The 11112-nt window shown below is 42.0% G+C and overlaps 1 protein-coding gene across 2 annotated transcripts in view; it reads left to right on the top strand.

The window, feature by feature from the left end:
• The window catches only part of LNX2 (ligand of numb-protein X 2), a 76367-nt gene extending 72984 nt beyond the window's left edge, over positions 1–3383 (top strand). For both annotated transcript variants that reach the window (XM_065533112.2, XM_045377409.3), the window contains one exon: positions 802–3383. In XM_065533112.2, coding sequence (XP_065389184.1) covers positions 802–937 — 136 coding nt within the window. In that variant the 3' untranslated portion in view covers positions 938–3383. The remainder of the gene's footprint in view (positions 1–801) is intronic.
• Positions 3384–11112: the final 7729 nt, after the last annotated feature.

Raw genomic sequence — 11112 nt, 5'->3', positions numbered from 1 at the left:
ATACAGATGGAAAATGTACACTGTTTGCAAGGAGTAAGTGACATCTAAATAATGTGTGGAAAGGTGATTGGGAGTGGTATGCTCCAGGTCAGCCTATATTGATAAAGATGAAAAGAAAATAATTTTAGGAGGAAAGCGTAGGGAAAAATGAATTAATCACTTAGCTAAGTGATTAACCAGTCTGGGCCTCTGTTAATTATAATTTGTATTCTTCCTACTTCCAAAAAGAAATTGAAGTAGTCAACAGTAAAATAGCATATTTATGGTATAAATAGAAGACCAAAAACCATAAGGATAATTATGGTAATTATAAGGCTAGAAAGGTCCTCCAATTCATCATCCATGATAATTCTGCTTAGAGTACAGTGAGTGTCAACAGCTGAAAGAAGAGGAAGTATGGGTCTTATTTCCAACTTCAACCGTCAGATGTATGAGCTCTAAGAATGAATAGAGACATAGCAGTCAAAATAATAAGCAACCCCCTTCAAATGCATGACTTGGTATTTTTTTAAAGAGAGCATATTTACTCTATATTTTGCTTAAATTAGTGTGAAAATTACTCTGCTTGTCCTTGACATTCACCGACTGGTTATGGAGTCGTTGGCCCTGGGGTTTCCTTGATTGGCAAGGGAAAGCCAGCACAGGCTTAACAGCTGTCCCAGACAAAGTAGATTATACACCCTAATCATTGACAGTTAAGTGGTAAGTGAAGCCGCATTTTTCATGCTAAATAAATCTCAATTGGGATATTTTTAATACCATGAAAATAGTAACATTCTGTATCTGTCTCTCTTTGTCCAGGTGTGGCGACATGATCGTGGCTGTAAACGGGCTGTCGACCGTGGGCATGAGCCACTCTGCACTAGTTCCCATGCTGAAGGAGCAGAGGAACAAAGTCACTCTGACCGTTATTTGTTGGCCTGGCAGCCTTGTATAGATTTTGGAAATTGGTTTCAAATCTCGCATCTTCCTTTTTTAGGTTTTTGAAAGAAAACCCTTTGGTTTCATTGTGTTTGTGGTTTAGGAGCTGCTGACACCGCTGGCATACACAGGGCCAAAACCCACCAAGATTGTCCATTTATGTTTATTTAAATGGTTTCCTAAGTTAGTTACATTTCTTTTAGCTTGGAAACAGTCTTCCACTAACCTTTGTGAGTTTATATTTTCAGAATTCAAACTTAGTTGTTAAAATGTTACCTAAGGTAATGAGCAAAGCTTACCCAAACTGTGCCCCGGCTGGAGTAGAGACCTTCTGGTGGGTCTGTGTTTTCAGCAACTGAATCATAGAATGAGTCCCATATCCCTCAGACCTGACGTCAGCGAAGCCAGTAACAACAGCATGTACTGCCAGTGTCATAACCAATACCATGAATGAGTATACTTTAAATTTTGATGATAACTGTTCCCCTTTTTTTTTTTTTTTGAGACGGAGTCTCGCTCTGTCGCCCAGGCTGGAGTACAGTGGTGTGATCTCAGCTCACTGAAACCTCCACCTCCTGGGTTCATGCCATTCTCCCGCCTCAGCCTCCTGAGTCGCTGGTACTACAGGCATGCGTCACTACGCCCAGCTAATTTTTTGTACTTTTAGTAGAGACGGGGTTTCACCGTGTTAGCCAGGATGGTCTTGATCTCCTGACCTTGTGATCTGCCCGCCTCAGCCTCCCAAAGTGCTGGGATTACAGGCATGAGCCACCGCACCCGGCCGTTCCCCATTTTTTATTGGTGCCAACATTTCAAAACTTCATACTGTTTATAAAGTGATTTTCTTGTTTATTTCTACTGTTATCTCTCAATACTTATAGAAGATGAAGAAATAAGTCTGACAACACTAAAGAGATTTCTTAAATAATACACTATTATTAGAATAGTAGAGAATAAAAGATAATGTTATCCAGTTACAAAGGAATTTGGATGATAATTATAACTTAATGTTAGAGATGGTAAAGCTGCACTTACTTGAACAGCCCAAAAGCATTAAAAATCTATTTCCAAAGGAATCTTTTGCTATGTAGGGAAATTTTGAAGTAGTTTTTGCTAAAAAAAATTATTTCTAGAGTTGTGTTATTCTTAGCAGTAATCTTGGCTAGAAATGTTTTTGTGATTTATGCAATTAAACAAAACGATAAAGATAAAACCATATTATTAAATACATATATATCACAGCTAAGTAAGAGAAAGGGAGACCTTTTTGTTTTATTCGGGTAGGAGTATTTCTTGTGTATTTTAGAAACAATTATTTTTCCCATTATTTCTTACGAGCTTAGTTGTTTCAAGTAGGAGACAGCAAAGTTCTGTTTTATTGGAAATGTAGGTTTTAGATGTATCTTTCAGTCTGCTCTCGGTCACTAGACTATTTCATATTTTTTGAAATGTTTTTGAAAATTATGACTAGCCCATTTTTTGTCCTTTATTCAACACACTTATCCTCTGAAGAACACATAAATAAGTGAATAAGATAAAAATATCTTTACCTTATTAATATTATACATACTTGAAAAAAGTTTCATTTAGAAACCTAGTTCAGAATCTGAGCTAATTTACAAGTGACCTCTGTAATAAATGGTATTGATAATCAGAGAATGTATTTCAGAATACTACAGTACAATATATTATGAAGCATGACCACTTTATTTTCAAACTTAGCAATTGCATTGCTGGGGTTTATTGTATCTGTAGCATGTCACAGATTATTTCAGTTCGTTTTATAATGATTTTTAAAAAACATATCTATTTGGAATAAAGGAGATACAGCAGCAGTCATTGCTACTGACTTGTTCGACCCCTTAACTACACTGTACGATCAACATACAACAAGATGCGGTGGAATGGCCCGTACAGTATATTACTGTTGTGTGATGATTGGCTTTGGAAGCAATTTGATATTGAAATGCTTTGATATTCTAATTGACATGGAACAAGTTTTTTCCCTGCTCCCCAAATAGAATTTTGTAACCAACTTTGCTATTTTTTTAAAGTTTGTAAGAATGTGTCATTCCTTGGGGAGTAGCCATCCATCAACAAATATCTTGACTGCTACTTTGTTATATACAAAATACTTACATTGAACCTGGTGGCATAATGCATCTTTTGAAAGAAGAAATTTTTTCACTCTCATTTTTATCATAGAAATCTTGGAATCAGCTTAAGCTGTAGCTTTTATGACAAAAGACAGTCATTTTTGGTCAGAGTGATATTTGGTGATGGAAACTTGTTCATAATTTATTGTTACTACAGAACTATTTGGATTTTCTCATTTTTAGTTCTGACAGTTAAATACTTTGGTTTGTTCTGTGCCTTCAGTTTAAATTATTTCAGGATTTTTCAGATGTTTAAATAATGTTGTGAATCATTCAGGATGGAAATAAAATTCATCCTTTCTGTAATAATGACGTTGTCTCTTTTCTTGAACAGCAGCTGTTAACTTAGTCTGTGATCTGTATTTTTGTTGCTGGCTCCGCTGTCCTTATAATATACCGAGTCAGAATCACAAACCCACCTTATTCTCACCCCACAGTTTCTTTTCCTTTTTCCTTTTTCCTTTTTTTTTTTTTTTTTTTTTTTTTTGACAGAGTCTCAGTCTGTCGCCCAGGCTGGAGTGCAGTGGCACAATCTTGGCTCACTGCAACCTCTGCCTCCCTGGTTCGAGCAATTCTCCTACCTCAGCCTCCCGAGTAGCTGAAACTACAGGTGCCCACCACTAGGTCTGGCTAATTTTTGTATTTTTAGTAGAGATAGTTTCGCCATGTGGGCCAGGCTGGTCTCGAACTGCTGGCCTCAGGTGATCCACCCGCCTCAGCCTCCCAAGGCACTGGGATTACAGAGGTGAACCACCATGCCTGGCCTTTTTCTTTTCTAATATGGTTACGAGGGAAAAAATTTTTTTTGACTGAAAGAAACAAAGTTGTCTCCTAGTTTTCTAGCAAGTTAAGTTCAAACTGAGGCCTCTGTGGTCAGACTCCTAATTGGATTTTCCAGATGGCTCCGTGGTCCTTGCTCCAGCAGCCTCCTCAGAACACACACACACATCACGCCACCGCCCCGCCCCAGTTCCTGCCTCCAGCACACACTTACGGTGTTTCCTCCAACTGTAAAGCTTTTTCTTCTCTGCTGGTTCACATTGTTCCCATATCTGGAGTGAGGGCTTAAGTGACACTCCATCTGTCTCACTCTTAACTCCACTCCCCACTTTCCCTCTTAATGGTGAATTTCTGTAGGCCTTTGTGTATGCATTTCTTCTGGCCTTGATCTCTTGCTACCTAATTAGAGTTTTAAGTACCATCTTTAACCTTGCAACTTTGAGTACCACTGACACCTAAGTCTACAGCTCCCACAGTCCATAGCCTGAGACAGACACCTAGATCTCAGCACCTCCAAAACTGAAATCTGTGCTTTCGCAAGCATTTGCCTACGTCCTGTCTCTTCATCTTTCAATCCAAACTCTTAAGCCTTCAGAGTAACTTTTCTAAACCCCAACTCTAATCATATCCTTGCCCTGTTTAAAAATCTTCATTTGGCCGGGCACAGTGGCTCACACCTGTGATCCCAGCACTTTGGGAGGCCGAGGTGGGTGGATCATGAGGTCGGGAGATAAAGACCATCCTGGCTAACACGGTGAAACCCTGTCTCTACTAAAAATACAAGCAATTAGCCGGGCGTGGTGGCAGGTGCCTGTAGTCCCAGCTACTCAGGAGGAGGCAGGAGAATGGTGTGAACCCAGAAGGTGGAGCTTGCAGTGAGCTGAGATGGCACCACTGCGCTCCAGCCTGGGTGACAGAGCAAGACTCTGTCTCAAAAAAAAAAAAAAAAATCTTCATTTATTCCATGTTGTCTGCAGGATAAATCAAAAGACTTGGTACAGCACAAAAGGCTTTCCGTGGTTTGGCACCCCGCTTTCCCCTGTGGCCTTATTTCCACCCTTTCTTCCTATATAAACCACCCCAGCCCACATACATCCCCTGCCCTCTGCATCTGCAGGGGCTGACTTGGCTCAAGTGACACCCCTCTTTTAAGAAATCTTTACCAATGTCTCTGGCCAAGCTTTTTCTGGCTCCTTTTAAAGATTTCATTAAGTTACACATTTATGGTCATGGCTATATGCTAGGAAGAAGAAAACTTGCCAAGTAGATGCTTGATTACCCCATCTGTGACAGTGTTTTAAAACTAGACAATAAATGTCAGAGATTCTGTCGCTTCTGAAGAGCTCAAGATACTGCCAAGTTAGAATCAAGGCTTAATTTCTTTTTCTGTTCCGGGAGTCTACAGTACGTTTAGTCATCGTGTCTTCTTCTTCTCCTCTTGGCTGTGCCATTTTCTCAGACTCCTTGCTCATGAGCGTTCTGAGAATGCTGATGCTGGTCAGGTATATTGCAAGTTGCTCTCTATTGGAATTTGCTGTTTTTTCTTATTATCAGACTGGCAAATGGGTTTTTGGAGCAATATCCCCAAGGTAAAATGCTGTTGTCCTCATATCAAGGATACCTCCTGTCTGTGTGATTTATGGCTGCTGAACTTGGCCTCGACCACCCGGCCTCTGCACTATTTACCCGGTTTCTCTACGATAGTGTGAGCAGCCCATGCTTGAGCAGTGGGAGTTATTCTCTCCGTTTATCTTTGAGCTGGTCAGGAAAATTGAGGCCTCTGGTGCTGCTTAGGGAGCACCTTGTGGGTAGAAGGCAGGTGGAAATCTTTGGTTAAGAGTATCGGGGCCATAGTCCAGGCGCGATGGCTCATGCCTGTAATCCCAGCCACTTTGGGAGCCCAAGGCAGGCGGATGACTTGAGGTCAGGAGTTTGAGACCAGCCCGTCCAACATGGTGAAACTTCATCTCTACTAAAAATACAAAAATTAACCGAGTGTGCCGGTGGGTGCCTGTAAGCCCAGCTACTCGGGAGGCTGAGGCACAAGAATCGCATGAACCCGAGAGGTGGAGGTTGCAGTGAGCCAAGATTGCACTACTGCACTCCAGCCTGGGTGACAAGAGTGAAAGCTCCATCTCAAAAAAAGAAAAAATATCAGGGGCATATTTCACATTTTAAACAAACTCAGCCAGGCACAGTGGCTCATGCCTGTAATCCCAGCACTTTGGGAGGCTAAGGTGAGAGGAGCGCTTGAACCTGGGAAGTCAAGGCTGTAGTGAGCTGCAGTTGCGCCACTGCACTCCAGCCTGGACAACAGAGCAAGACCCTGTCTCTAATAATAAATAACTCTCTCCTGACTCTGCTATTCGTAGTGAAGTTTCCCAAAAGAGTTGTCTCCATTTTGCATTCTTTAGCTATTTTTAATTCATAACAGTTTTTCTGACACAAAAGTCAGAAATAATACAGTGAACACTTGTGTACCCACCACCCAGCTTAAATATAAGCAGGGCCACTGCCATTCGACGCCCTTCTCCATTTGTGTCTACCCTCTGGCCTTCCCACTGTTGTTCATGGTTATACTACATATTTATGCATCATTCAAATATAGTATTGTGTGTATGGTTTTAAATATGTAAATGGTGTGTATTTGTGGTGTTCTGCAACTACTTTTGCTGCAAGATTCATGCATGTTTATGTAGCTCAAGTTTTTACTGCTAGTCAATGATTATGACAATTTTCTATCCATATTTTAGTTATTTGACATTTAGGTTATTTTTTTCTCTTCATCATTAACAGTGCTGGTGGGAGCACCAAAAACAAGTCTTCATGTGCATGTGGAGAGTTTCTGCAGGGCAGTGATTCTCCTTTAATCCTGGCTGCACACAGGAATCTTTTGGGGAGCTTTGCTGTTTTAGTTGGTCTGGGCTAGGGCTTGGACATCAATTTTGTTTGGTTTTATGTGTTCCCTGATTGGGGGGGTTACATGCAGCCATAGTTGAAAACCACTGCTCTAGGAATTGCATTCCTGGGTTTTAGAGTAGGTGCATGTTTACGAGGTAATTCATTTCCCAAGTGGTTGCACTAATGTTACATTGCCACTAGGAACTGGGTAAGTTTTGTTGATCTACATTCTTGCCCACGTTTGGTGTTCTCAAACCGAAGAGGGTGAAAATGGTATCCCCCTGTGACTTCAGTTCACAGCTCCCCGTTTACTGGTGAAGCCAGCAGCTTCTCACATGTTTACTTGTCTTTCAGGTCCTTTCTGTGGTGAATAACCTGTTTGACCATTTTCTAAAGGGCTATTTGTGTTTCTCGTTTTGATGGATAGACATTCTTTATTCTGGATATTAATACTTAGTGGATGACGTGAGGCATAAATATCTTCTCCCAATTTGTGACCTCATTTCAACTGTAATCATGTGATAAACCGAAGTTCATTATTGCAATGTGGACAAGTGTATGAATATAAGCATATAAGCAGATTCTTTTCTGTTACTTTTGGAATTTGTTGTTTTGCCAAGGGTGGTTGTCCATTTATGTTGTGATTATTATTATGTGGTTTCTTTCCATCCTATATTAATTTGCTCTGCCTCTCTGTGCTTTGTTTTCTTCTACTGAATTATAGCTCTGTTTCTGTTCACTTTGCAGTTACGCTTGAATTTTTCTTCCTGCGTATTTAACATAAAGTTTCAACTTGAACAATAGCTCTATCCCCTCTGCACAATACAAGGACCTGAGACCACGTGCCTCCAACCACCCTGAGGTCTGACTTAGTGGCCAGCGTTGTAGCTGCTCCTCATTCTCCTCTCCAGTTAGTAGTATTGTAATTGTTATATACTGTTAGGGTTTGGTTAGATTTCATTTCAGAGCTATGTAAAATACTGAAAGGCCGATTGAAGCACAGTTTATGATAGTTCCTAACATTCCAGTAACATCCCACAAAGGACACGTGGGCAACTGAAGGCCGGAGTGGGATTAATGGCAGCACGCTGACCCATACTATCTGAAAGTCGAAGTTGCAATCCAGATATAAGGAAAGACTTTATAAAAGCTTGGGACGCAACAACATTTTCACCATTATATTGCCCATTTCCAAGCAGTCTGGAAATCACTTAAGCAATGTGCCATTTTCTGGGAGGGGCTGGGGGAAGGGCAGTTCAGCAAAGATCATTATCACCAACTTTTCCAGAGCAAATGCAACTTGCATTGTAAATCCAGAGGAAGTTTTGGAAGGCAGATTCAGAGGGTTTCGTTTTCTCAAGATACTGTGCACGGTGACTGGTTCTCAAACAGCTGAATCCCCCCTCTCCATCCTAGCTGTGGCTGTTTTCTCAGTAGAAGACCCTGAGGTCTGTTCATTCTGTTGCTGTACCTTCAGAACTTGATATCCATTCTTTCATAAATGAAAATGGGCTGCTGCTTTATGATTCCTCGCATGTTTGAAGCTGTAATCAGATCCATGGATGGTTAAAATTAAATCTGAAGTTAACCTGAATTTCAGCTTCTGTGGGCACTTCACCCATTTCATCATGCCTGACACCCATGTTACATGTTAATCCAGACTTAACTAATTTGGAATTTGAAAGCTTAAAGAGAGTTGAGATTAACTTGGTACTTTATATAAGCAATAAGTATCTGTAATCAACATTAAACAATGGACAGTGCGATGTTTCAGGTGCATGCTAAAGTATACCGTTTCCAAGTTTCCTTAAGCACTGTAGAATACCCAGGCTCATTCGAGTGATGGCTATGTTGCTTTTCCATGGAATAATTTAAACAGTTTATCCAGCACCTACTACGCACAACACATAGTGAGAGGCTCTGGGTCACTTCTTCACAGCACCTAATTTCATCTTTTACAATGCAGATTTTCTTTCATTTGTCCACCTTGGGTGATCAACAAAACCATATAGATTACACACCAACATGGTCAACTGCTGCCCTGGTCACAGGCTAGGAATTCATGAGTTGAGCTTTCTCTCTTAAGTCTGTCTTGTCTCCTTGCTAAGGGAAAGATTTCAGCTCCCTAACATCCTTATTAGAAAGCTCTTTTGCCGTTTTATGGTGTAAATATACTACTAATTAATTTCTATGGCAACACAAAAGCTCTTTAGACGTGAAGTTGTACATGTAAGCGCAGTGCCTAATAGCTATAAACTGCCTAAGTAAGAAATGCTAAAACTTTAATCACCTATAAGAATAAAAGACTAGGCCTGGCGCAGTGGCTCATGCCTGTAATCTCAGCACTTTGGGAGGCCAAGGCGGGAGGATCACAAGATCAGGAGATAGAGACCATCCTGGCTAACACGGTGAAACCCCGTCTCTACTAAAAACAACAAAAATACAAAAAAATTAAACGGGCGTGGTGGCAGGCACCTGTAGTCCCAGCTACTCAGGAGGCTGAGGCAGGAGAATGGCGTGAACTTGGGAGGCGGAGCTTGCAGTGAGCCGAGATCACACCACTGCACTCTAGTCTGGGTGACAGAGCAAGACTCCGCCTCAAAAAAAAAAAAAAGACTAGCACTTGGAGGACTCACACCGTCCCCGCAGGTGGCAGAGAGTGCGCCTCCCACCAGGAGAAGGTGGCTTGGCTCCCTGGCTGAGTGAGAAGCACTTAGAGATTTCCATTTGAGCTCTACTCACTCACTCACCTGCAAATAACACTTTCAAGATGGGCTGTTCCATAAACTTGGATCAGTATTTGCCTTGTTTCTTGAAAAGTTTTCAGTTTAAGGGTGAATTCAACAAGAACTGCCTCCTTTAGATTGTCTGAAAGCTGACCAAGAACGGTTAAGTTAGAGACATCTATTGCCCAGACTCTAACAGATGAGAAGCAACAACTACTTGTCCAATGTCAAAGTTGTAGGGTGGCGGCAGCTATTAAAAATAAGTTTTTTTTGAGATAGGGCGAGGTGACTCACACTGTAATCTTAGCACTTTGGGAGGCTGAAGTGGGAGGATCACTTGTGCCCAGGAGTTCAAGACCAGCCAAGGCAACAGAGGGAGACCCCATCTCTGCAAAAAATTTAAAAATTGCCAGGTGTGGTGGTGTGCACCTGTAGTCCCAGCTACTCGGGAGGCTGAGGTTGGAGGATCATTGAGCCCAAGAGGTGGAGGCTGCAATGATCAGTGATTGAGCCACAGCGCTCCAGCCTGGGCAACAGAGTGAGACCCTGTCTCAGAAAAATGAAGTTTTTCTTTACCTAGGTTTCACTGAAAGGTCTCCTTTCACTCACCTCTAGAAATGACCCAAGAATGTCTTAGCTTATGGGATGTGTTTAGTCCCATTCTCCTGACTGCTAGCCTCTCCCGCCAGGGAAGGGATACCCCAGAGCCCTTTGTAGATTCACCCCTCTCTGTGCCTGTTCCTTTCTGCGTGGCTCGGTCCTAAAGAGCTGGAGCCTGGGATCCTTGCCTGGTCTCTTGGTGGCTGTGGGCTGAACTCCTGCTCCTGGAGTCCTCGCCTGTGCTGAGATAGATGGGCACCTGTGGAGGGTGGGGGGTGCTCACAGCAGCAAAACTCCCTCTGTAGATAATTAGTACATGTTTAAAGAAAAGCAGTCCTTGTCACCTCTCATATGTAAGTCATTCCAAAGGATATGATGTCCTTGTCATCCAGGTCCCCACATGAGATATACTTTTTTCCCCTGCCGATCCCAAGTCATGGAACCTTAGAAAGGGAAGCTCTTTGTCCATTTTTCTGGTATACAGATTCCCCGCTCTGATATGGTCATCTAGCTCCTGCTCGAAGGCTTCCCGTGACAGGGACCTCCCTGCTGCCTTCCAGGCGTCACCACCATTGGGCATGTCTAACTGTAAGTGATTCCTTTTTAGTAATACTCTGTCTCTGTCCCTCTTCCCGGCTAAAGTGTAGAAACAAGGAGGCCAGGCAGGTGGGATGTCTCTTGATTTGTTACTTTTCATATTTAAATGAATATTAGGCAGGCTCAAGACACAAAACACTTACTGATTCATCTTTTCATTTGACTTGGCCAGTGTTCTCTACTGTGTGCCAGGCACGGCTCTAGAGGCTCGGAATTCATCAGTTTTTAAGACGAAGTAATTGCTATCTCTGTGCTTACACAGAGATACACAGGGGCATAATCAAGAAATAACATGACTTGAGACGCTGATAAATGCAATGAGGAAGCAAAGCTAGGTAAATGGAGAACACGGGATGGAAATGAACCACATAAGAGACGTGTGCGGGGACGGCCTGTCTGAGGAGACGTAACGGAGGCTGCATCCACAGGTT

Source organism: Macaca fascicularis, chromosome 17 (genome assembly GCF_037993035.2).
Source record: "Macaca fascicularis isolate 582-1 chromosome 17, T2T-MFA8v1.1".
Taxonomy (NCBI): domain Eukaryota; kingdom Metazoa; phylum Chordata; class Mammalia; order Primates; family Cercopithecidae; genus Macaca; species Macaca fascicularis.
The sequence above is the reverse complement of the archived record's forward strand: the minus strand, read 5'-3'. Positions and strand labels throughout refer to the sequence as shown.